The sequence below is a fragment of the Rutilus rutilus genome (genome assembly GCF_951802725.1).
Source record: "Rutilus rutilus genome assembly, chromosome: 22".
NCBI lineage: Eukaryota > Metazoa > Chordata > Actinopteri > Cypriniformes > Leuciscidae > Rutilus > Rutilus rutilus.
Window position 1 is genome coordinate 29310588 of NC_140227.1, and position 27500 is coordinate 29338087.

The 27500-nt window shown below is 37.5% G+C and overlaps 2 protein-coding genes across 10 annotated transcripts in view; one reads left to right on the top strand and one right to left on the bottom strand.

Moving 5' to 3' along the window:
* The window catches only part of ccdc50b (coiled-coil domain containing 50b), a 23007-nt gene extending 265 nt beyond the window's left edge, over nt 1–22742 (top strand). The window contains exons 1-14 of one of the 9 annotated variants that reach the window (XM_084396226.1): nt 1–33; nt 1040–1134; nt 7170–7232; nt 7329–7452; nt 8238–8328; nt 15710–15812; nt 15889–15974; nt 16846–16908; nt 17104–17223; nt 19146–19255; nt 19365–19459; nt 19542–19852; nt 20370–20646; nt 21428–22742. The exon at nt 1–33 is cut by the window's left edge and continues 223 nt beyond it. In XM_084396226.1, coding sequence (XP_084252352.1) covers nt 1086–1134; nt 7170–7232; nt 7329–7452; nt 8238–8328; nt 15710–15812; nt 15889–15974; nt 16846–16908; nt 17104–17223; nt 19146–19255; nt 19365–19459; nt 19542–19687 — 1050 coding nt within the window. In that variant the 5' untranslated portion in view covers nt 1–33; nt 1040–1085 and the 3' untranslated portion in view covers nt 19688–19852; nt 20370–20646; nt 21428–22742. Of the gene's footprint in view, nt 34–1039; nt 1135–7169; nt 7233–7328; nt 7453–8237; nt 8329–15709; nt 15813–15888; nt 15975–16845; nt 16909–17103; nt 17224–19145; nt 19256–19364; nt 19460–19541; nt 20649–21159 lie in introns of all 9 variants that reach the window. The other 8 variants (XM_084396228.1, XM_084396229.1, XM_084396231.1 and 5 more) reach the window with 8 other exon arrangements.
* Nucleotides 22743–27322, bottom strand: tnfrsf9b (tumor necrosis factor receptor superfamily, member 9b). The gene is made up of 7 exons (XM_084396234.1): nt 26971–27322; nt 25209–25337; nt 24869–25006; nt 24709–24778; nt 24483–24595; nt 23795–23911; nt 22743–23704 (listed from the first exon to the last, which is right to left on the bottom strand). Exons 1-7 carry the CDS (start codon nt 27122–27124, stop codon nt 23577–23579), a joined length of 849 nt encoding a protein of 282 aa, XP_084252360.1. The 5' UTR covers nt 27125–27322; the 3' UTR covers nt 22743–23576.
* Nucleotides 27323–27500: the final 178 nt, after the last annotated feature.

A 27500-nucleotide genomic window follows, 5' to 3' on the forward strand; every position in this document is an offset into this window, starting at 1 on the left:
CGGGTCTGCGCGTGTCTGGAGTGACAGAAGAGGGTAAGTCTGTTTTTTAATCACGTTTTCGTTATTTTCTGAAGCACATTTATATTATAGTGTTTATGTTGTTCATAGTGCATAAATATTATAAAGTCCATTTAAGTGCAACTTAACAAAGTTTATGTAGGCTAGTAAGTTTACTGTTTGTGGTTCATACTTTCATTGTGGTTCAAAATTTATTTAGTGAATATGGAAACATTAACACTAACACTGCAAGTTTGACCTAGTGTAGGACATTATTAAACTGCGACCAGTAAATGTTCAAATCAATTTTGAGATGTAAAACTTACTTATTAATGTGTTTGAAAAATCAGCTTTCCTGAATTAAAGGGATAGTTCACCCAAAAATGAAAACTGTGTCATCATTTACTCACCCTCATATCGTTCCAAACCTGCGTGGGTTTCTTTCTTCTGGAGAACACAAAAGAAGATAATTTGAAGAATGTTGATAAACAGAAAGTTGATGATAGCCATTGACTTCCATGTTTCACAGTTTTCATTTTTGGGTGAACTATCCCTTTAAGATTTATCAGATATTACTGTTTACTGTACTACTGTGTCTTTCACACAGTGGTATTGCATGTTGCTTTTATAGTGTATTGCATTGATTTAAGTGTTGGCAGCAGTTTGCATTAAGATATTCCTTGCAAGGTCATTCTAACCTGACGGCTAAACCTTAATGTTTTTCAACATTATATGTGATGATAGTTCTACTTTCTTGTTAAAAATAAAAATAATTCCATAAGCTTATCAAAATAAGATTAATGGCTCACAAACGGTCAACAAACTCCAGAGGAAATAAGAACTTTGCCAACATCTTTATCCTTGACACAATGTGTGTTATTGTTCCAGGATTTATGGAGATTAGGTTACGGCTGCTGGCATGTTATAAAAGTCGTACTGATCGCTTACAATGTTTACAGTTATAAGAAATTGTTGTAGTAACCTGCAAAATGATTTTAAAGATAATTTGAATGTCAGTTCTCGTGTTTGTTTGATGCTACAGGTTTCTCCACAACATCATGAGACTGTGAGCTCAGTGTGGATCAGTTATGGCAGAAACTGACATCGACAAATCTCACCTGCCCGGTGTTTATGACGGTATGGGTTTTTCTGTTTTGCATGTTTACTTCTTTTGCTATCTTCTCAGGTATGCATGTTAAAAGTGTCTGTGTTATTGTATTTGAAAAGGGAACCACCATATAAAAAGTGTTTTAAAATTGGTTTGCAATGTTGCAATGTTGGTTTTAACTCTTTCTAACGTCATTGACGAAATTTTCCAGCAGTCCATGTTTTCACTAGGGGGCGCTATTACACATCTTCTGGAAGAGGACAGAATCTCCGGGTCCAAAAACAATCGTAAAAGATGCAGAAGCAAGCGATTAGACACATTGCTTATGCATATTACCAGAGCCCGTCTACGGAGAGCCTGGCCACTCCCTATTAAGTCCTATTGTACCGAATTTTGGTTGTAGTTCCACCAGAGTTCCACTGGGGGCGATTGCCCATGAGTGCAAAATGAATTGGAGTCTATGGGGCTAGACGGCTAAATTTGTCTCTTTCACCCGATTGCCGTTGAGAAATCTCAGATTTGATTGTAGGTTTTGCAAGTTCAACATGGGTTATAGTCGAAAGTTGAATGAACGAGTACTTATTTCCTTTCAATTTCTTACAGGTTGAGTTGTTGTTGCCCATAACACGCTAGCATTCTGCTAATGAACGCTGATTGGTCAGTGAAGGACTGATTACGACCAGAGATACCGCTTGGTGGCATCGTGTGTGTGTGTGTGTATTTTCGGCGTGGTCTTTTAAAACAACAAAACAAAAACTCTTCTAGCACGTGTATTTACCTGTGTCAGCTGTGTTGTCGATGCCTCGAGAGAAAAGAAAGTGCAGAGCGCGAAAGCACCAAAGTGACTGAAGGATTGCCGTAAAGCAGTATCTCTGGTCGTACGATGTGTATGACGTCATTGACATTTTAAAAGACTTTTTAAAGCAAATAAGTGACTCTAAAAAATCTAACACCCAGCAATGTGTAATTTCTTTGCATCTCCTTTCGAATACAACATTCAAATTACTAGACAAGAAATGATATCCTGAGAAAAGTGGATTTTGAGGGGTATAGCGCCATAGACCTCCATTCATTCTGCACTCGTCCTGTGAGCGCCCTCATATGGAACCAGAGTGGAACTGCAACCAGTTCAGAAGCCGGAAGTTTACTGAGAGTGGAAGTTCTCCCCTTATTAGACATTCTCTGATATTACTAACGCGGTCATCAAACATTAAACAGCAGCATATTTAGTCGAAAACGACGCTGTATTCTGCTGCCAGGCCAGTAGATGGCGATGTCACTTTGTAAAGAAACACTACACGCCTATAGACTTTTTTTTTTTTTTTTTTTTATTAAATGCTTAAAAAAACAAAAACATTAACAACAATTATCATTATTGACAACATTACACACCTATAGACTGAACATACACATGCGCATGACGTCACCGTTTTTCAGAAAATCGCGTTTTCAAAAAAGCTTGCTGGACAAAAACACCATCTCAGTGTGAACAGAAGGCCAAAACAGAGAGAAAAATATGTGTTTTCAAAGGAAAACATATTCGTTTGGACAAGGTCTAACTGTTGCTGACTATTCTCCATCTCAGCTACTGCATGCGGGAAGGAAATGTACTTGTAAAAACTATTTATGCATGTACTTATCCATAATCTTTCAGTTTAGTGAAAGGAAAGGAATTTCAATGGTATTCAAAAATGAAGGTCAAAATTGTCTGAATGCTTAATCAGCACCTGGCTAATATCCCTGTGCAGGTTTGCTGTTGTCTCAGATGTTGTTTGGCAGGGCTGCTGTTGTGTGTTGTAGGAGATGAGATCAGCGTTCAGGAATGTGATGTGAGACCAGGACAGATCGAGCGAGTGAGCGAGAGAGAGAGAGAGAGAGCTGTGTGCTGCTGATAAGTGCTAGAGAGCGTCTGTCCACACGCTCGTCCTCTTATCTGCCCTGGATGAGCTCAAGAGCTTCCCAGCGTTCCTGTTTCTTAAACAGGATTTGGGTCGAGATTCCAATCTTCTCCCGATTTGGCCTAAAGCTGGAGGCAGGAAAGAGGTGTGAAGAGTTCAAGTGCAGGAGAATTTAGATTTACTGCACACAAAGACAGGTCAGTTTACATCAGTTTACATAAAACATCTGTAAACAAGAAGAACGCAGGAGGAACAGGAAAGGGCTGTTTGGTTGTTCATATAAACCTACGCACGGCTGTAGTTGCACCTAGAAAGCAGACAAACTGTCTGTGCATGAAACGGGACACTATATAAACACATACCCTGTGAGATGCCTACCCACAATGCATTTTAAGGCCTTAAATGTGCTCCTGAAACTAACCTGGTTTTGAAGCAGAGCTTCTGACCTGTTTCTTTTGAGTTCATGTGTGAACCTCCCTTAACTTCGCTGCCGGATATTTATAGCTTCTGCTTCTGCTCCGCGTGCCAAATATAGACAAAGAACTGCAGGAGAAAGTGAGTGAATGGAAGAGGAGAGCAGCATACAGGAAAAGACGCTTGCTAGTTTCATGCAGGGGTCCCGATTACTGTCTTTACTCTGTTCTCTTTGTTTCTGGGACTTGAATAGCACCATCTGTTTGTCCCGGGGGCCTCGGCTCAGCTGTGGGGGTCACACCAATGGGACAGACCACTGTCTTATCCCAACAAATGCACGCTTGACCACCCTTCATCGTCCTCGGTCTCTTTAAGGGCTGACGTTATTTATCCTTAACACCTCGTAAACATTTATTCTAACAAAATTAGCAGTGTTCACTTTTCACCTCCAGGTGGCGCTAATTTATTTGACTGTCAGAAATGTTTGCTTTTAAAGCAAAAGTGCAACATTGCATTTGAAATCAGATACTTCCCTACTATATAGTAGTACGGCAACAGAGTAGTATCCGATTATTATTCATACTATATAGAACGGCCTTTTTTTTTTAACGATTGCAAAGTAAATTTAAATTCAAAAGTAGTACCTACTCAGACATGCGATTTTGGATGGCCCATAAGTGATTCCTAAATTATTAATTTACCTTTTTAATAATTCACTCATACTCATGTCATTCTAAACCCATTTGACTTTCTTTCTTCTGTGAAGAACAATAGCAGATGTTTTGAATAATGTTCACATTGTTGTTTTTATGTACAATAAAAGAATACAAGATGAGCTTTAAAATCGTACCATAAAACCACATTACCATTTGAGGTCAGGAATATTTTTTTTATTAAAAGAAACTTATACTTTCATTCAGTAAAGATGCATTAAATTTATCAAAAGTGACAGCAAAGACATTTAATGTTACAGAAGATTTCTTTTCAAATAAATGCTATTCATTTGATGCCGATTCTTGAAAAATATAAGATGGTCTTCACAAAAATATATTAAGCAGCACAACCTTTTTTTTAACATTGACAACAATCAGCAAATCAGCGTATTAGAATAATTTCTGAAGGATTATGTGAAACTGAAGCCTGGAGTAATGATGCTGAAAACTCAGCTTTGATCACAGGAATAAATTACATTTTATAATAAATCAAAATAGAAAACATTTTAAAGTTATTTTAAATTGTAATTTTTCACAGTATTACTAAATAAATCAAATAAATGCAGCCTTAGTGAGCATAAGAGACTATTCAAAAGTGTTAAAAGAAATAACAGACCCCAAACTTGTGAACAATAAGCCTTAGACCACTTTAATGATAATTAACTTCTTCTTTTTTTTAAGATTGAGGTCATTTATAGGATTAAGTCATTGAGTTTAATTTTCATAACTATTGCTACTTTTTCCCCTCATCCTCAACTGTGATTAAAATAACATTTAATGATAATATTATTATAAAGGCATCAAAGCTGTTTCCATTGGTTTGAGGAATTGCACGTCACTATTTCTGGTTTAAAACCCGGTTCTAATTTTAAGTTGCACAACATTGGCTCTTGTTATGCACAAAACCCCTTTCATTGCATTTAGTTTAACTGTGAGTATGCCAACCTTTATGAAACAAGCTTCTGTCCTGAGAGTGGCCATGTCAGCTTTTCCGTCCTGGATCAGGGTGGAGGTGCCTATGAACCAGGAGGGGTTTTTCCTAACCTTTTCTCTCTTTTTTTGTGTTAAATCCATCAGCTTGAGCACCAGTGCTGTTTACTAACAGAAGCGCATGACGGACTGATATATAGGATGAGCTCACACTCGTGTGTGTATGTGCTTCATGACAGTAGACAGAGTTTGACGAATGGACGCAGGCGCATCTTTACAAACGGTAAATCTAATGCAAAAAAAAAAAAAGTTATCTTGAGACTAGTACTTTTTAAGAATAGTAGCTTAATAGTAGTCATAGACGTCGTTGTGAGCATTTAATATGTGTTTAAAAATGTGCTACAGCACTGACAGATCTGTAATTAGACGACCTGTCTATTATAATGGAGTGTCTGCTTTTATGGCTCTGATGTTTAGCATGCTTGTGCGAGAGTCCGTGAGCTTTTATTAGCTCACTGATTTTTCCACACTTACTTAAAGAGAGCATGAGACAGAGAGAGAAGGAGGGTTGTCATTGAGTGTGTGTTTAATGTGCAGGGTTTTATTTGACCTTCAGCAGAGCCTTGTGTGTGTGTGTGTTTGCTTGGATGTCTTTCTTCAGGTTGCTATTGTTTAATAGTCGATCAGTGGACTCTTGGCGGTTTTGGTCGTTCACATTGACACACCTCTGTAAGCTTATTGGGCATTGTGTGCTTTTCCTCTGAGCCGTTGTGTTAGAGTTGCTGACCCAGTTGGCTTGGCTTTAGTTTTCCTGTTTTGGCCCCAGTGTGGCGTTATTAGCAGAGCGGAGACGGGCCAAAACATAAACCGGTCTTAGAGAATGCATTGCATGCACTGATAACGTTGTTTATTGGCACAAACTGTCAATAATTGCACAAATATGCCACTCAAAAATTTATTTGGAGTAATTAAATGATTCTACTTAATTTGCACAGTAACTTGCAGGCCAGTTGTGAGTGCTGAGATGTGGAGGATGCAGCCGATTATTACCAAGATTTATAGCTTTACAGCATCACTGCAATCCTGACTCCCGAATCAGCTTTATTGAAATGGCGAAAGTGTTTTAAATGTTGGGGTTGGCATTAGCGATAGCTTTATTCCTGGTTATAATGCTCTTCTTCATCATTTGATTCATTGCTACTGCCATTATCAAAGTCATTTTACTATTATTTATATACTATTATAGCGTTTATACATTTTTGAATTAGCTTTTTTTATAGGCTTTTATATTTTTTTTCAGGTTTAGGACAGTCATTTTAGTGCTTAAATTTAATTAATTAAATTCTTTAAATCAGTTAGTTGTCAAAGGCAACATTTCTAATTTCCGTTTAAGTTTTTTTTTTATGTTTAACTTAAGTTTTTCATCTAATATTTATATTTTATGATATTTCAGCATTATTTCATTTATCAAAAACAATTTGTATTAGTTTTCGTTTTAGTCAAAAATAACAACCCTGCCCGTAATGAATAGACACAAAATCCCTGCAATACATGGTCACATGCAGGTGGTCATTTTATTTTTGCCATGCAAATAATGCCAGACCTTTCTCAAATAAAGTTCTTTCAAGTTATTTAATTTTTGTGCTGCAAAGAATGACAGTGACTTAAAATAAATTGCATGTACAGTTTTATGAATACGTTTGCATGTTAAAATGCCACGTCTCTTTAGTGTCTTCACTCCCTTATGTGAAATTATGGACTACATTAGAATGAAACGTTTATAAACTGGATATTTCTAACTAAAAAAAATCTGATTTGATGAGCCTTTTTTTAACTGCAAATTTCATGAAATAGACAAATGTGTGACATAACTATTTGAATTTGAAGTTGCACCAATTAGACTACATTTCATCAAATTAATCATTTTATCTGATGAGAGAATTGTGATTATTAATCAAATAAATGCATTGAACATTAGTATCAGTGACATTGCTGTTGTCCCGTGTTATAAAGATTACAGTAATTTTACTGTGGTAAAATCCCTATAATTAAAACCTGTTAATTTAGTTTAACACTCTTGCCTTTAATTTTGTGTTTTCCCCCCCGCAGTGTGCCAATGTTTCTCTGTGTTAGAGGACGGCGCTCTGGCTCACAGTCTTCAAGAGCAGGAAAGTGAGTATAAGCATCTACTTCCTGTAATCTTGCTCGCCCTTCCTTATTTCACCGGGTAAAAATAGGCCTCAGACTGATTCAACTTTTTCATCTCAGTTGAGCAGTTTTACAGCACCAACATCCAGAAGAACCAGGCGGTGCAGAATGATGTTCGTTTGGCCCGGAGGCTTCAGGAGGAAGAGGAACAGCGAGTGGATCTCAGCCGAAACCTGCGGCAGCTGTAAGAGTCGTCAGGCCTCGACACGCTTCCTGAATTACTGTATTATCAGCAACATCACTAAACCACAGACATTTTTGGATTTGTAAATTACTATGTGTAAAACAGATGCTTGACTCATTGTGTTGCGTAACTTTGATTAGTTTGTATATTGTGAGGTGTAAGTTAAAAAACACAGGAATTAATGTTTGGCTTGAGAGTGAAATCAGCGTGACTTGACATGAGTTTGCTTTTTCCTCTTGTATGGTGCATGGACTTGTTTAGGGTTTTTATGTACAAAACGGTTCAATAGTTTGCGGTCGATAAGACTTTTTTTGAAAGAAGTCTCTTATGCTCACCAATGGCTGCATTTATTTGATCAAAAATACAGTAAAAATTTTGAGATTTTATTACAATTTAAAATAACAGTTTTCTATTTGAATACTTTTTTTAATATAATTTATTCCCTTGGTGCAAAGCTGAATTTTCAGCATCATTACTCCAGTCTTCAGTGTCACATGATCCTTCAGGAATCATTCTAATATGCTGGAACATTTCTTATTATTATCAATGTTGAAAACAGTCGTGCTGCTTCAAAAATTTGTTCAGGATTCTTTGATGAATAGAAAGTTCAAAAGAACAGCATTAATTTGATTAATTTAATGCATCATTTGCGGAATAGAAGTATTAATTACTTACTGATTAGTGTACGTGATATTGAAACCAGCACAAAAGAGGACAGCAAAAAGCATATATAATAAATATCATATCATATATTGAATCATTCAAGCGTTCTGTCTGATTTTCAGGGAGGAAGAGGACTGCAGATATGCACAGCTGATTCAGGAAGAGCTCCAGAGGTGTGCTGAGGAGGCCAGGAGACGAGAGGAAGAGGATGAGGTGTGTTTCATCAAAACATGTCAAAGTTAAAGGAACACGCCGACTTTTTGGGACTTTAGCTTATTCGCCATATCCCCCAGAGTTAGATAATATCCTTTTCATCTCCGTGCGTGCCGTAACTCTGTCTGACGCACCCACCGCTAGCCTAGCTTAGCACAAAGACTGGAGGTAAATGGCTCCAGCTAGCATACCGCCCCCAATAAGTGACACAATAACGCCAACATTTTCCTAAATCACAAATCACTCCGCCCAAGTAGCAGTGCTTCGCCTTCTGAGAATATAGTTCCCAGTATGTATACGGTTAGAAGATGGCTGTGTATCATGTGACCTTTTTATTTGTACACGCTGTGACTATACAAATCACAACATGTAAATAGGAAAATGTTGGCGTTATTTTGTCACTTATTGGGAGCAGTATGCTAGCTGGAGCCGTTTACCTCCAGTCTTTGTGCTAAGCTAGGCTAGCGGTGGGTGCGTCAGACAGAGTTACGGCACGCACGGAGATGAGAAGGGTGTGTATGGACTTATCTAACTCTGGGGGATATAGTGAATAAGCTAAAGTTTCGTCGGCGTGTTCCTTTAAACCTAAAAAGCCAGACTGTAAAACAAGTTTTTTTTATGGCTACCGTCAACTGTCTGGTTACCAACATTCTTCAAAATATCTTCTTTTGATATATTGAAATAAATATATATTTTTGGGTGAACTAACCCTATAACTCTACAAAAGTAGATCCACTTTACCAGCTAATTACTCTTCGACAGCGATGTCATGATAGAAATATACAGAGCTACAGCAAAAACGGAATTTCAAAGACATCATTTTCAAGATGGCTGCGCGCTTATTTTGATTATGATTATCAGATGTTTGGTATCATAAATGTTGCTTCTTTAGCTCAAATAATGCTTAAAATCTGGTCCATGCTCATTCTAGGGTGTAACAATATATCGTGTCACACTATATCGCAATACAAAAAGGCAACAATATGAATTGTGGATAGTGACAATCTGTATTGTGTATAGTTCACTCAATATGAAAATTACTGTGTGAGTTTTAGTGTCAGTACTACATTAATCTTCCATATATAATGTTGAATACAATGTATAATAATGCAATGGGGATATGGGAATATTTGTGTGTCCTGATAATGCCAAATGTCTTTTGTTACCAGTAAAAAGTGGCCTACGTTATTTAAAATATATCTAGTGAGTGACAGAGTGCAAGCATATTCGTCTACAATAATTCTGTATTTTCAGCTTCAGAATCATGAATATTTTTATTCTGGTGTCACCACTGGGTTTCCAGCACCAAGTCCAAGCCTATTCATTTACACCCACAATGTAAAACTAAAGTTAGCATTTTAATCAACAGTACATTTTTTTGTTAACCTTTTATCATAATCTTGGAGTATCGCAATAATATCGTATCATGAGTTCGGTATCATGATATGTACTGAATCGTGTGACATGAGGGTATCGTTACACCCCTAATACGTTCACCATATTGAACACTGTGATTTTTCCCATTCATTTCTACACAAATGACAAGTGTTTTGTTCATTGCTCTGTTGTTAATTATCTGTCCACTCACGTTAAGCTGATTAAAACACCTGTGTGAGGTGGCGGTTGTGTAGAGATGCTTTTGCAGAGAGCAATAAAGGACAGAAAGAACATAAAAGATTGAAGAGACTGAGAAGACTGAGGCCCGAGTCGGATCTTGCACTCTGATATCCATTGGCTTCAAGTATTCTTTTATGTCCTTTATTGAGCTGTTGGGCGACATTTCTGTCTCCTAAAGGAGCAGCTTTGTCATCATTGTTGTCAGGAGTGGTTTTTGAGAGTGTTCCCATGGCGATGTCTGTGGTGTTTCTGGGGTGACGAGTGGTTTGTCACTGAGGAGGTGGACCGCTCATCTGAAGGCCACGTCCCGCTGGATGAACACTGAGCTTCTGTATTTGTGGAAAGACTATTTACAAGAGGCTTTCTGAGGCCGTCTGTCTGGAGCCCTTTGGAAAAATCTCTTGAGGAAGTAATGGTCTATAGCAAACATATTTCACCAGTATTGTTCTCTCTTCCAGTTAAACATGGTATTGAGTTCAAAACACTATTCTTTGCTTATAAGGGATTGCATGGACTGGCTCCTCCATACATCTCTGATCTTTTAGAAAACTTAGGTCAACCAGTAGTCTGACTGTTCCCAAGGACACGTTTAAAGGGGTGGTTTATTATAATTTAACTTTTCTAACTTTAGTTAGTGTGTAATGTTGCTGTTTGAGCATAAACAACATCTGCAAAGTTACAACACTCAAAGTTTAAAGCAAAGGGAGATATTTTCTTTTTAAAAAATTGCTTTTTAAGGACTACAGCAAACGGCTGGTAGAGACTACACGACATACCTCCCGGGTTAGTGACATCACAAACCCGAAAATTTACATAAACCCCGCCCCTCGGGAACACGATTTATAGATTATCAAGACAGAATATGCTACTCAATGACTAGAAGATAACTATAAGCTACATAAATTCACCAACTAACCATTCAGAAATGTTGTCTACATGTTTTCACTTCTTCCTGAGTCTCTCCATCTTTCTGACTCTGGTTTGAACATAAAAGGCTAAACATTTTTTAAATGTTCAGTGCATGTGTGTGTGAGGTAAAAGAACACAAGCTCTTGAAGCTCCGCCCCCTGTGCCGGGAGCAGCAGCTCATTTCCATTTAAAGGAACAGTCACAAAAATGGTGCGTTTTTGCTCACCCTCAAAAAGTGACTATTTTAACATGCTATATAAAAATATCTGTGGGGTGTTTTGAGCTAAAACTTCACATACACACTCTGGGGACATCAAAGACTTATTTTACATATTGTGAAAAGGGCAATATACCACCCCTTTAAAATTGAAAGGATATTGTGCCTTTTCAGGGGCCCCTCCACAGCTTTGGAACAATCTGCCATCTTACATAAAAACTGCACCAACAGACATTGATTTTAAATCTTTGCTTAAAACCCACTTATTTACTGTTGCTTATGGTCGTAAGTGGGTCTGGTGGTATAAATTGTAGTGTATTGTTTATTTGTGTGTTTTTATGTTTACTTATGTTTACACTTTGTACAGCACTTTGGCCAACAGCTGTTGTTTGTAAATGTAAGTCATATGAAATATGTAAATATAGTAATTGGACTTATTTAAAGAGACATTAGCTTTGTTTCCATCCAAAGTTGCAAATTTAACTTATGCTCAAAATTGGAATATGGCATAAAACATTTGCGAATAAAGCACCGTTTCCATCCCTTGTGTTCAAAAAAACAAAATCATCACCTCCTAGATAATTGGTGCAAAATATCTGTAATAAAAATAGTAGTTGTTGCAATTGGGGAAGAAACTGTGGCTCTTTTTTCATACATCTGTTGAAACAGATGAAAAGCAATCTTGCGAGAGTTCTGGGAGGTCATTATTCCCGACCATTTTGATGACAGACTTCGGCTCTGAATTTCAGAATGACCAAAACAACATTTGAGAGGCTGTGCAATGCGATTGGTCTGCTGATTAATACAGTTATCCAATCACATCATCTAATGAGAGAAAGTCACCTGAGTTTTTAGATGGACATTGAGGGATTTTTGGGTGATTTTCGGTGAATGTGGTTCCGACATAGGTCATGCGTCTTCTTATCGGATAAAAAAAATGCTCTGCCTCAAAAGAGGCGTGCGTATAATGTTTACTTTTAGAATTTATTTACATGTTGCCATTTCCATCTGTAACCAGCGGGCTATGGGGATTTTGTATTTTTGCCGTTTATTTGCGAGGTATTTTGACCGCTGGTGTAAAACAGGGAGATTTCCTGGGACAGGACGGAAAGAACCGGTACAATTAAGCTCCCAGAAAATGGCAATATCTTGTGATGTTTTTGTGTTTTGCTGTGGTTTGCAGCCTGTGTGATTCAACAGAAGAGGAACGTCCATCAGCACCTGCTCTGTTTGTTAACTCTGGGTGTTTTTCCCCGATGTGGTGTTGACTGTCCTTTCCGCCTAGTGGCGACAGTATTATTAGACTGCAAACTGAGCAGTTTAGTGGTGTAGAAGAGATTTGTACTGGTAATTATCTTTCTGTATTTCTGCCAGCCTGTGAACAAAGTCTAGCAGCTGTAGCCTTTTCTTATTCTGGGTGTAAAATCAGTTTTCCAGTTATGGCTAAATGTAGGCTATCCATCTGTATCTTGGCAGTTTGGCGGTGTCTTGTTGTTCTTCTGACGATATTTTCCTAGAATGACATCTTTATCTGATAAAACAATGCTCACTTCATGAGTCATAAAGCTCACAGCACTCAAGAGCACAAAAGAGAAACACTATTGGCAGGGCAAGTCTATTAAGATCACTAAATAATTGTATATGCAAATAATTCAAAGTGCTTTACATTGGCATAGGCTAGTTAAGAATAGAGAAATAATCAGACAAAAGTCAAGGTTAAAATCGTTACTTAATGTCTGTCATGACAACTCTCTAAGTGTTTGGCATGGTAATGGATATTGAATATAACAATGTTGATATGTTTGGTCCTGGCGGAATAGATCTCCTACGCTATTGTGGTGTGTGTGTGTGTGTGTGTGTGTGTGTATGTGTACTTGTACAACTATCTTTGTGAGGACCAGTTTGAGTTTTAGACCATTGGAGTGAGGACAAAGAGAGTAAAGTGAGGACATTTTGGCCGGTCCTGACTTTCTGAGAGCCCTTTAAAGGCCTGTTTGAGGGTCAAGACTTGGTTTTAGGGATAAGGTTATAATTAGGTTAAGGGTCGGTTTAGGGTCAGGGTTCGGGTTAGGCACTTAGTTGTGATGGGTAAGGTTAGGGCAAGCGGCTAGAGATTGCATTGTGTCAATGAATGTCCTCATAAAGATAGATGTACAAGAATGTGTGTGTGTGTGTGTGTGTGTGTGTGTGTGTGTGTGTGTGTGTGTGTGTGTGTGTGTGTTGTACAAAAGCATGTTAGACACACACATTCCCACTTGAGTTCTTCAGGCCTGAATCGTTGATGGGCCAGTGAGGCTGGGCATTAGAATGGAAACTCTTTCACCATGGTGCCGCACAATGAGAAATGCCTCACCGTGGCGCTGAGGGCATGTTGATTGTTATAACTTAACTACACATACTTTAACTCTTCAGTCCGTAGGACTCAAGTTTTGTAAACCCTCAGTCTTAAGTGCTGGAATACCCATGAGCCCACACAACTGCATCCTCTGATGTTGTGTGTTTATTTGTGTATTGTGCAATGTTTATTTGCATTGACTTTCCCATGGGGAATTCTCTGTCTGTTTATAAGAAATGCAGTAAAAACCCCTTCAGGGAACATCCAGACATCCCGCTGATTAAATATAGGGACTGTCTTGATGGACGATCAGTCAAATGATAACAAATTAAGTGCAGGCAAAATGTTTTATTCTTTCATCATTTACCTTAAACTTCACTCTGTTTGGCACACAAACCTACGGCTTCAGAAGATATAGTGAATTAATAGTTTTTAGTTAATAGTTCTGTTGTCATTCTGTCCTCATTGTTCATACATATCTGCTTTATGTCCAAATGAGGGTGATTAAATGATACAAATGTTTGGGTGAACTGGCCCTTTAATAGCGTGAACTGTAGAGCCCAAGCCTCCTTTTTACATTACTGTCCTCTAGTGGACAACTGATGTATAGTGTGTGCTAAATTGAATAATGGATTTTAAATGTTATTTTTAGTGTGTGAACTCACTTCCCGTCTTTATTTTCTCTAATTTAGCCACCCATTCCTGTTGCTTAAGCTTTCGGTGTATACAATTAAAATGGTTTCCTACTCTATTTAATTCATAAAGGATCACAAAACCAGGACAACAATGTCACATTACACGTCAGACCTGTGTAATAGTGCTAAATAAAAAATATACTGCCAAAACACTGTTAATTTTCCTCCAGTTTTTATTTCATGTTGACTTCAAACAAATTCAGAAAACTGTTTAAACCCATATGAGTTTATTATGATATTACTGTAGTTACAACGACTGTGGTTAATGTGGTATTTTGGCGGAAACTGGTTAGGATCAAGTGATATCCTCAAAGTCAGATGTTTGTTCTCCAAACTTCTGCTGCTCAGCGTGAATCTGTATAATAAATGCTTCAGCTCTCGCATGAATTATGTGGTTTTCTTCCGTGATGTCAGTGTGTAAACGAGGCCTCAGAAGTGCTCAGGCGAGGTGTGTGTCCTCCTGAGAAGCGTCTCTGTGGGCGTCACACGTATAGAGTGTGTGTAGGTGTGTGTGTGTGTGTGTGTGTGTGTGTGTGTGTGTGTCTGTGTGTGTGTGTGTGAGCTGTACTTTCCATGGGTCTGGCCTGCTTGTACTCTAGTAGGTGTCACTTTGGTTTTTCGCGCTGAAAGATTATACGCTTTTGTTCTAGTGACTCCGTGATGGAACTTTTACAGCCTACTCTGACACCTCTGCTGTGTGATCTTTACTCAGACCAAGGTGTGTGTGTGCGTGCGTATGTGTGCGTGCGTGTGTGTGTGTGTATCTGTGCATGTGGGGTCTGAGATCTTATTATGAATATCACCTCTCCTCCACCCGAATGCATCAGAGATATATTCAGTTCTGCCGTTGTGAAGCCGCTTCTGTTAAGCCAAAATTCAATGTTAAATTATAGTGAACACTGTTTACTTTCTTGCATGTTAAAAATTAAAGCTAAATTAAAATATATATAAAAACACAACAAAAAACAAGACAAAGGCATATAGCAATATTACTAAAACTGAAACTAAAATTAAAATGAAAACAAATAAAATTTTCTGGTCTTATTTGTGAACTTATTCCCAATGGATGAATCCAGATCTCATATTTACTTCTGATATGTACCGTTTCACTCGGAAATATGTCACACTAGGCATGTGTTTGGTTATTTTTTTCTTTGGCTTGCTCAGCTAGGGTTTCAAAGACTAGTCGGATGAACACCATCAGATGAGAACAAAACTATTATAATGACTTTGCGACATCAACACTTTAATTGAACTGAACTGAATCAACATTGAATTGACGTGAGCTGAATAACAACACCATTGTCTTCTGTAGAGCTGCCTTACAGCTCAAATTTAATTTGATACATAATTGATGAATTTTACAACAGTAACACTGTCTTGTGGACAGTGAAGTTGAATTTGATACATAATTGATGAATTTTACAATAGTAACACTGTTATCGTCCTGTTTTATTAATGTGAATCTGCTTTGTAATGATCTGTGTTGTATAAAGCACTATTTAAATAAATATGACTTGACTTATGGTTGTACTGGACTATTAAAACACGTCGTTTTTATTATTGAATTGTGTGAATTATTGTGTGTGTGAATTGTTTTCTGAACAGGAAATCGCTAAACGGCTCCAGGAAGAAGAAGAAATGGAGATGAGACGGCAGAGGGCTGATGCTGGTCACCATGAAAATGACTGTGTTTCTCCTCTATGTGAAGGTAAATGTGTATTGTTAATGTAGATGCATGCTGATATGTTGGCTTTGGTCTTAAAAAGCTGTTCTCCTTCCGTCAGGGTTGGGAATCTGGGAGCAGGTGCTTCAGGACGCTGAGCTGGCCCGTAGACTTCAGGAGGAAGAGGAGATGTTGCCTCGCAGAGATGTACGTTACATTCAACGTGCTTTATTTGCTTACACACACACTTGAGCTCTGCTACTTGAACCAGGCTGGGGTTAGTTTTCATGTATAACCTCAGGTTTGCATAGGGTTCGGGACTAGTGTTACTTTGTTTTTGGAGATATTGGAATATCTTTGTGCATACGGAGCCCTTATGGGACATGGTGGTGAGGAAATAAGTCAATAATTGGACAGTATCTGAATGAAATTTAATTTGAAATAAATGTTAATTTAATGACAATGCATGCAGTACTCTAAATAACTCACACCAATTCTTTTATTTATTTGGTAATTTAAATAAAATAAATTACAAAAATTTGATTAAAAAAAAATGTATTTTTAGAAATGTTAGATTAGAAATTAGAAATGGTGTTTTGGTAACTAACAGAAATAAAGTAAGCTGAAGTAATACAAGTATTCAAACTAAAAACAAATTAAAGCTAAATAGAAATATAAAAAATAATAAAATCATATAACAAAATTACTCAAACTAAAATTTTAAATAAACTGAAAATATAAAAATAAAAGCTTCTTCAAAATATTAATAAATACTATATTAGTATATAAATAATAAGAAAAAGTATTCATTTTTATGTCTTTGATACTCAAGTGAAACTCAAATTGAAATAAGTTGAGTACTAAAATTGCAAAAAAAAAAAAAAAATCTATAGATATATATATTTTTTTTAAAGCACATCACAAAATTACAAAAAATTTAAATGAAAACTGAAAATATACAAATAAAATCCTAAAAATATTAATAAATATTATAATTGTATATAAATAATTACTAAAACTAAATTATAAGTTTGCTACTAAAACACGCATAGTATTTATTATTATGTCTTTTGTTTAGCAGTTTCCTCGCAGCTCTGGATCAGAGGTGGACTTCATTGCGGCTCAAGTAGCCCAAGATGAGGTAAAATAATCTTCAGGATAACTAAGATTACACTGTACAGATTGATAAAAAGATGTAATATACAGCTCCATATTTTCCTGGAATAGAGATTAACTCCATACATCAAATGACATACTTCTTCTTGATTCTCAAACGTGTAAAGAAAGCTCAGCTGTGATGATGTAACTCTCTAACTGCTGAATAAATGCTCATCAGGAGATCGCACACTACATGCAGCAGCGCCATCAGAGAAGAGTCACCGACAGGCCACGAGACCTGGAGATCCAGACCAGACCAGCCGAACCAAGAGACGAAGGAAACACTACAACCAGGAAGGTCTGAACCAACCTCATCCGCTTCATGAAAACACAACACAACTGATTTTATTCAACAGTTGTAAAGCATGCAAACACGCAAATCAAACTTAATTTCCAATACACTAAAAAAACATGGTGTAGAAACATTTTTCGCTCAGAAATTGCTAGTAAATTTAACAAAGTAGCACATTGAATTAATTGGGAAATTTTAAAGCAGAAAACCTGAAATGGTGTTTTCTTGTAAAACGTACACCTATAATCTTTATTTACAACTTCAAAATGTATTATTTTACTGTATATAAGTATTTAAGGTGAAAGAAATCTGTAGCATAAAAGCTTTGCTTTTGGTGTGCAGTATATATTTTGCAGACTTTCTCATTTATAGGGGACCCTTTACGGCCTTTGTCTTAATTTAGTTTTTGGGGTCTTTTAGAATATTTTCATGTATGAATGTTCATAAAAAACTATTTTCCCATATTCTCCATTGTTGCAGCTCCTCTCTTCCCAGTCTGTCAGTAAAGGTTCTTGCACACTAAAGGCCATTGCACACTGAGTCCGAAATTCGCATCCGGAATTTTCACACGTTAAAAAAAAAATTCGACCTCACGTTATGTCAATCACGCTTGCACACTGTCTACGAAACTTTCGTCCGTAATAAAAAAATTCGGATCGGGTTCGATTTTCTGCGTTTTTCGCATCCACAGCCAGTATCTTGAGAGGTTTTTTGACAATTCAGACAGAGCCACCGTACAAGTCTCGCAGCACAAAGTACTGTATGAAAAACAAAATGCGGATTACAAAGACACTGAATAAAATATAACCTGATACAGCTGTTCTGTCTGCCCAGCGCTTCCGCCGGCCGTGTGTGTGTGTGTCCATACTTTAGACATACTGCCAGTCTCGGTTCACGGAAATTGGTGGTCTTCTTTTTAATATGTGGCTCCAGTATCGCTAGCAAAGCATCAAACTGTTCTACTGACATTCTGAGGTAATTTTTGAATCGCTCGGGATAATTTTGCAACTCCTTGATAAGGAGGTGAAACTCTCCTTCCTCTCGGCGCAATCTCAGGATTGCATGGACCCAATATTTCCTCTTTCTTTTTCTCTTTTTAAGAAGAAAGAGGGCAACAAAATCATCCTCACTGCTTGACGAATCCATTTTGTATTTTTTGCGTTTTTTTCCGCAAAGGTTTAATAAATACGCATCGGACTCAGTGTGCAAGGTTTCTGTGCGTGACGAATTTTAAGGCTGACGAACACGAAAAAACGCATACGAAAATTTCGGACTCAGTGTGCAATGGCCTTAAGTCTGAAATTTTCGCATGCGTTTTTTCGTATTCGTGATTCGGTGGCTCTGAATTGTCAAAACACCATTCAAAATGCTGAAAATCGAACCTGATCCAATTTTTTACATTTTTTTATGAGGAGACAGTGTGCAAGCGTGATTGACATAACGTGAGGTCGTATTTGTTTTTTAACGTCCGAAAAAGCACAATGTGCTCTGATTGGTCGGCTGGAGCAGTGTGTTGTGATTGGTCAAGCGCTTCGAACATGTTTAGGAAATGTCCCACGCCTTATCATAACCGCCAGTTTCAACACACTACTAACTAACTCAACCAGGCCCCGCCTCTTTATTCTGCGTATTAATTATTTAAATGAGGAATATTGTGACGTGTTCGTTCCCGGAAGAAAACTCAAGACTAAAATGGAGGCGTTTCAGGGAGTTCAGAAACAGTGACACTGATATAGAGAATAACTCTCGCTGGAGGGACTTTAATTACAGGCAGCAAAATTACACACTAAAGAAAGTTGAATATGAAAAAAAAAAAAAAAACATAACATGACCCCTTTAATTCATGGTGTGGATAGACCTTTCATTTGTAATTTGTTTTAATTTTGGACATATGGACGTATTTCAGACCATGTTGTCTTTACTTTCAGGCTCTTCAGATGCTGCGAGAGCGGCTGAACTCAGACGGACTGCATTCGCCAGTGGAAGAGGAAGACTACACCATTGAACACCATCTAGCAAGCCCACCATGCACTACACTGTAAGTCACACATTCTTTATCACACACAGTCACACAATCTGCCGTTTCTCAAGAACGCCTTTCAGCAGTTACTGTATCTTTGCACCGCACCTTGTTTATCTCTTTTCAGCCGAAACCAACACATTCACAACATTGCAGAGGAACTGGACCCAACGTTCAAGGCTAGGAAGCGTGATAGCCAAATTTCCACCAGCGCCCCGTCAGGTACACATGCATGTTATATAATAGGAAAGTTAAATAGCTGTATTTGTGCCACATCAAGAGTCATTTCCTGTTTCCTCAGCAGGTTTGTGCTTGGCCACTCGTAGCCCGCACAGTATCTTTTATGACTATTTACCAGAACCAACCTTCATACCACCAACTAAACGGCAGAGCGACAAAGCAGGACGTCACAAAGCCAAAGACAAGAAAGAGAACTGTAAACAACAGTGAACGTATGACTAATTCAGTGCTGTCTCAGTTTTCTTTTAAACTGAAAGTATTGTATAGTCAATGTTATGGACACAGATTTTATAATCTGTTGTTAGACTGAGTTTATAACTGGTGATTCTCTGATGTTCCATTCATGCACTCTTATAAAAAAAAAGGTTCAATGGGGTTCTATATAGAACCCTACGGTTCTTGACTCAATTTGAAAGATCTCTTTATGCCAGAAAGGTTCTATATAGTTAAATTATTTCATAATACCTTCATGTTTAATGGGTTATTCTTGTGATAAAGGATATTTATGAGCTGTTTAATTCATAAAATTTGATTGAAATGAATGAATTAAAACTAAATTAATTGAGTTAAAACTAAATCCATAAAATGATCCCATGATGGAAACCCCTGAAAGGTTCCATATATGAAGCGCCTGACAGAACACTTTAAGGTTCTATATAGAACCTTTCAGGGGTTTCCATCATGGGATCATTTTATGGATTTAGTTTTAAGTAATTTTGTTTTAATTCATTCATTTCAATTACATTTTATGAATAAAACAGCTCGTAAATATCCTTTAATCACGAGAAAAAAATTAAATAACCCATTAAACATTAAAGTATCATGAAATAATTTACCTATTTAGAACCTTTCTGGCATAAAGAGATCTTTCAAATTGAGTCAAGAACCGTAGGGTTCTATATAGAACCTTTTCTTCTAAAAGTGTGCAACTTGGAATGACACTTGAAGTTGGTTTTCCAACTGTTGTTAATGGCAACACACAAACATGACGGCAGCCAGGGAAATGTAATGTACATAGGTAATGATAAACACTCGCTTTTAATCTATCAAAATACATTGAGTCAAAGTTCCTTTATTATATGATGATACAAACACTGTCATTTTTTTAAATCTCTGTTGTTAATTGTACACCTGCAAAATTAATATTAGCATAGAGTGCTGCAGGGAGAGTGTATTATTGTAGGCCAAAACCTGGAAACGAGTTAAAGGGTTAGTTCACCCAAAAATGAAAATTCTGTCAGTAATTAGCCTACTCTCCCTCGTGTTGTTCCAACCCCGTAAGACTTTTGTTCATCATCGGAACACAAATTAAGATATTTTTGATGAAATCTGAGAGCTGGCTCACTCCTCCATGGGCTTCTATGTTATTGAAACTTGCCGGCCCAGAAACGTTAGTAAAGACAATGTTTAAAATAGTCCAAGTGACTACAGTGGCTCAACCATACGTTTATCAAGCGACAAGAATACTTTTTGTGCGCAAAAACAAACAAAATAACGACTTTATTCAACTATTCAATTTCTTCTGTGTGGGTCTGAGTGAGTTCACGTAGTGTAACAACGCAGCGCTTCTGGGTTGTACGTCAGAACGTAGGCTCGCTATTGGCCGACGCTGGTCATGTGTGTGACGCGTGTGACATACAACCCAGAAGCGTTGCGCTGTTACACTACGTGAACTCACTCAGACCCACACAGAAGAAAATAAATAGTTGAATAAAGTCGTTATTTTTGCGCACAAAAAGTATTCTTATCGCTTGACAAACTTACGGTTGAGCCACTGTAGTCACTTGGACTATTTTCGCAATGTCTTTAATAACTTTTCTGGGCCGGCAAGTTTCGATCCCATAGAAGCCTATGGAGGAGTGATCCAGCTCTCAGATTTCATCAAAAATATCTTAATTTGTGTTCAGAAGATGAGTGAAAGTCTTACAGGGTTGGAACAACATGAGGGAGAGTAATTACTGACAGAATTTGCATTTTTGGGTGAACTAACAATGGGTTTTTTAAGGCCTGAACTAAGGTATGCTGTTAAGGTCATTCACGTTTTATTCTACGACATAAAATACATCATTAATGTGATTTTTGAAAGCTTTTACTTATCTTGAGTTGCTAACATGTGGCTAAATTGAACTATGGAGGTTATCGGAGACATTAAATGTCATTAGACTGGACAGGTAAACTCATCTACATCTACTCAGCCTCTAATATAAAGTTGTTCACTTGCGGAGATTATCATGATGAACAAAACATGTGAGAATCGCAAACTTTTGTTGGTCACAGACCTTATTTTTACTGCAATAATCCAAAAATCTTATTGGGTTTTGTGTTTGTCAATACGAATTTACGATTTGCACTACAAAAATATATCATCACTGCAGCGCCTTATTAGCGATGCTTCACAATTTGCTTTCCAGAGACATATCTTTGTTGACCACCAAACACCTGCTAAGATAACCCTCCATGTGTTGGGCAATAGATCGTCTTTGGAAATATCAAGTGTAAAGATTTGGAAGACTCTCATGGTTACATTGTGATAGAAGAATAAATGTTTTTTTTAGTTTTTTTATCTTCAGGTATTTGTTTCTATGAGTCATTTAATGTACATGCAGTGGAATAACATCTTTGTTAACTAAAACAGTTAAAATGCTAATAACAAGAGTTAACTGAAGGATAATACACCAGAGACCTGTGATTTTCTGTTTGTGAAAGGGATATAATGCCTTCTTTCTGCTGTCTTTGTGTTGCGCTTCAATTGCATTATTTCACAGCATTTTTAAAGGGTTTTAGTCCACATTTGTTTTTTAAATTTGTGTTCTTCATTTTCACTTCTAAAAAAAAGAGCAGCAGCTCTGTGTTTAATGGTATTGCGAAACGCAAGGGTCAGAGGTCAGAAAAGAACCTGAGATGTCTTTTACCAGAATGTGAAGATTCAGGGTTTTTGCTGTTGGAAATTTCAGTGGATTTAAAATAATGCTATGCAGGGGAATTCGGATGGTGTTGAATTAAAATATCAAACGGTGTCACATCCTGACAGCCTACGGTATTTCAGTGCAGAGGTCTCTGCCCCCCCACACAATACTGTAACCTTTTGTGCATGCAATGACATCATCCGGCGTGAACGCCTCTGGGGCGTGAACGCCTCTGTTCTCAAAGCGAAAGGGCAACTGAACTTCTACAATTGAAAGGTCTCATATTTGAGGATTTCCTTTTTTTTTCTTTTTATTATGCGTTAACATGTGTTTTCATAATAAAAGTAATCTGAGCACAATGATTTTGTACAGGCTGATTTATTATCAAACATAAAACAATTCTCTGAAATTACAATTTATACAACTTACAACCTGCATTGCAATGTATTGCTTCACAACAGAACAATGTTGTAGGTCAGGATTTCCCAAACTGAAATTTTGTGAGCTCATAAAAAAAAAAAAAAGTTTTGTTTACCTGCATGTCATGTGACTATTATTAACCAACATCAGATAACATTGTTCAATTATTTAAATATATAAAACAAAATATTTGGCTGGCAAAAAAAACAACAACTACATTTACTACATTTGCCATGTCGTCATGTGACCTACCAGTGTCAGTTATGTCAGGTTATGTTCACAGACATTCATTCATAAATCTCCCGTGGGAAAGTAAAGTGTCCATCGTACACACACTTCAGAATCTCCCCGGAAGCGGAAGGTCACCCGGGTACTTTTTGCCAACGGTGAATTCGGACATACTTTTGTCAGATTCTGTTTTTCACTTTCTATATAGTAGGGAAGTATGTAGTTGGAAAAACTCACAATAATGTATTAAACAAAAATGAACCATAATATTAGTCAAGTCAAGTTATTTAGTCAAGTTCATGTACCTCTCAGAGTTACTACTTAGGGTCAAACCTTCTCCTTGAGTAAACAAGTACAACATTTATTCCTTTAGAACATAGGCAGAAAATTAACATGAAAATAGAAAAATCTCAAATACCTCAGCTAGTTTAATGGCTACAAAATCGCATTGGCATCAATAGAATTCAGTTAATAAATTAAACATTACATAGAAACACAATATACATATCCTCAATATACATAATGATCATTTGTGACGCCAGCGTTCATGCCTCTAAAGGCCCGATGCTCTGCGAGAGCAGGGACTCTATGGAGCTCTGGCTGCCACTGCCGCGTTCCTGCTCAGGAAAACAGAAGCTGAGCTCTTCAGCAACACGCGTCTGAGTCGGTCCTCCTGCGGGGCGGAAGACACACACAAAAGCATGAAGATGCGGGAACCCTTTAACATGCAGGACTAAAGAAAACAGCATTTGATGACGTTTACCTGGTTGCTTGCTTTCTTTATGGGTGACCTTCCTGCTGCTCCACTTCAGGAAGAGGATTGTAGCGATGGGTATTGTTACGAAGAGGAGACCAAAGATGATGAGAATAACTATGACCTCTGTAGCAAAGAGCAGCAATGAGTGAATCACTTGAAAATGAGCTTTAAACAAATCACAGTTCATGGACACGACCACAACAAGTTATCGGCTCTTTTTTAATTGAAATGTATTCATGTATTCATGTGTGTGTGTGTGTACTTGTACAACTATCTTTGTAGGACCAGTTTGAGTTTTAGACCATTGGAGTGAGGACAAAGAGAGTAAAGTGAGGACATTTTGGCCGGTCCTGACTTTCTGAAAGCCCTTTAAAGGCCTGTTTGAGGGTCAAGACTTGGTTTTAGGTTATAATTAGGTTAAGGGTCGGTTTAGGGTTAGGCACTTAGTTGTGATGGGTAAGGTTAGGGTAAGCGGCTAGAGATTGCATTGTGTCAATGAATGTCCTCATAAAAGATAGATGTACAAGAATGTGTGTGTATGTATGTATGTATATGAATTATAAAAGGTCAAGTGCATGAAAAATGTAGGGCCGCTTCCCATAATCTGAAATAAAGACCACTTCAGGGTGTTTAGAAACTCCCTGTGATGTCAGGGTCATCAGTGCCCACGGGTTTATATTTCTGTCATACTTACTGCTGTCTGCATCACCGTCCGGCGACACTGCTGGTTTGGGATGTGGTTTAGGTTCACAGATCACATCTTTAAATGCATTTCCAGGAACCTTTATTGGGTGGTCAGGCGTACATCTGTGGGTTGAGAGATGCATCTTTTGAAATAGCTTATAAAATGTGGTTTCATCAGCTCAGAAACATTTTTAACAGGCAGATCGATATCAGAAACAATGTTAAAGGCATCATACTTGGTCCAGTTCACGCAGGGTTGATGGATGTTGTCATTGTACATCCCTGGAGGACACGGCTCACACTTGCCTAAATTCATACCAGAAAGACTTTGCAGTCAGATGCATATTAGCTAATAATATAAAACATTTCTGATCGATTATCTAAATCCAGACTCACCTCTTCCAGCAGGTTGCTCTCCCTTCCCACACTCCTTCAGGCAGTAAGAGCATTTATCATTTCCACATCGATATCCTTGTAAACACCCACAAACTGTGTCTCTGCTGGTGGTGCACTTCTCTTTCACCCGCATGCCACCTGTGTTTGATATTTGGTATTATTCGGGCTTTGGGTCATTATTGGGCTAGTTTTTACTGGTCATTGTCTTATTACACAGAACCGCCAACCCTGTCGTCAGCTAAGGGCAGTTTTGGCATTTGTATGGTGATGCTCAGAGCACTTGCATAAAAAAACATAATGAAGAAGTCTTTAGCATCAGTTAAAATGATGTATGATGTACCTCCTGTACACTGATAACACCTCAGACACTTCCACTGGAGTGCGTCAGGGTTTCCGATGAAGTTGTCATTTCCACAGGGAGAACACAGATCCTTTGGGTCTGGACCGCATTCTTCGACTAGACGGTTTCCTGCAACAAACACACACACGTATACAGGAGGATTAGATGTCTGAGACCACATTAAAATCTGAAAAACAACACACCTTGGGTAAACACAATCTACGTCCTCTTTAGACGTGTCCTCTTTTTCCTGAACCTTAATGGGATAGTTCACCCCAAAAAATTACAATTCTGTCATCATTTACTCACCCTCATGTTGTTCCAAACCTGTATGAAATTATGAATTATGTATGAAACACAAAAGAAGATATTTTGAAGAATGCTGGTGACCAAACGGTTGCTGGTCCAATCCATTGACTTCCACAGTAGGAAAGAAATACTATGGAAGTCAATGTTACCAACATTCTCATTCTCCAATCCATTATGCATTGCAAAAACAGTGAAACATTGTAATGTAAAATGAATGACATATTTATTTGACTAATCATATACATAAATGTGTTGTGATGAACCTTGTGCAATGAAGCACAAGATGCTCTTTATTATGCTGTCATCGGTCATTGATTCAGAATGTAGACACACCAAAATCATGTTTACTTTTCGATTGTTGACTATAATAGATTAAATAAAAAATGCAAAATAGAAGCATTTTCACAAGTGGACTTCTGAACCTCACTCTATACCCGACATCCTCCCGGTGTATCTCTGATGCAAGATAATCAAATCGAAAGTGATTCGCAGTGAGGATGAAAGCAGCTGTTTATTGTGGTTTTTTTAATCATGTGATCACACTTTATCATGAGGGGAAACAGGAACACACTTTATACCAGTGTTCATGCGTATGAACTACATTTACACTGATATTTGTGCTGTCGCTTGTTAAAAATAGCTATTATAGCAATTCCAGTTTTGGGGTTTAGTCATTTATTCCAAATTCATCGATCACAAATTTATAACCGTGTATTAAAATTCTTACATCTGAGCTTCTCAAGCCTCCATGTATGTAATATGCGACAAAAATTGTGACTTATATCATTTTTTACAACATTTACATTGATATTTTTGGTGTTGTTTGATAACACATTGTTATTACTAATATTATAGTAATAAAATGTGGTAACGTTTAACAAAATTAACAAAATTATTTTTTACAAAAAAAAGAACACAGTGGAACTGCTCCATTTTACATCGTACTCTGAGGTACTTCTAAGAATACCATGGTACTAAGAGTTATTTTAATGCATATTTCTTCTGTTTCTCTTTTCATTCATCTCTTTTTACTACATGCATTCATTCTTTTTTTTCAGGTTTTCACGTCACAAAAAACGAACAATAAGCATAGACCATTGTTTCTCAAACCTTTCTGAACCAATGGCCCCTTTTGGTCCCAGCTTTTTGCAGACCTAGTTCCTACCCAAATTCCCACAATCCTAATCCTTACTATGGAAACAGGAATCTCACACACTCCTATGGAGCATTGTATATTGAACTATAAACTTATAATATATTGTATCTTGATACTTGTACCCAAAGTTAAAGTCAAGATCTGCAGTTTATCAAGCATAAATTGCTTGCCATATTTTTTTTTATTTTTTTTGTTAAACACAATTCTGATGAGTTTGAGAAACATCGATGCAGCCAATACAGATGTTGGGTTTTATCAATCATTTTATCCCAGAGTTAAGTCCTTTGCAAAACTCACCTGGATGACACTTCGTACAGCACACGTTTTTGGGGTCGTTACTGTTTTCCCATAACTGACATCCATATTCCACGCTGTGTTCTCCAGCCAGAACCAGGACCGCCATAGCCAGGATCAGTCCACAGAGCAGCTTCATCCTCCACAACAGGTCCATCTGCTCACAGGCTTCACACACACACAGGTCTTCTGAGAATAAAGATCTTCTCTAGTGTGCTGCGTCTATACAAAGTCTGAAACCCTCACGTGAAACCACATTTGTAAGTTCCAAAACGTCATGAGTAGGCTACGCCCACATTCACACTCACACACACACACACACTCACTTACTCACTCAAGACGCATTTAGTGACTCGTCAGCTTTCTGCAGTTTCTTTTTCATAGTTAATGACGATGATCCAGTTCAAAAGTGCAGGGATATTCCCTCCTTCAACTTCCTTTAATTTCTTTTTTTTTTTTTTAGAGAGGAACCACAACCATTGCACAATTATTATTTTTTAGTTACATTCTATATATCGGGGATACTAATACAA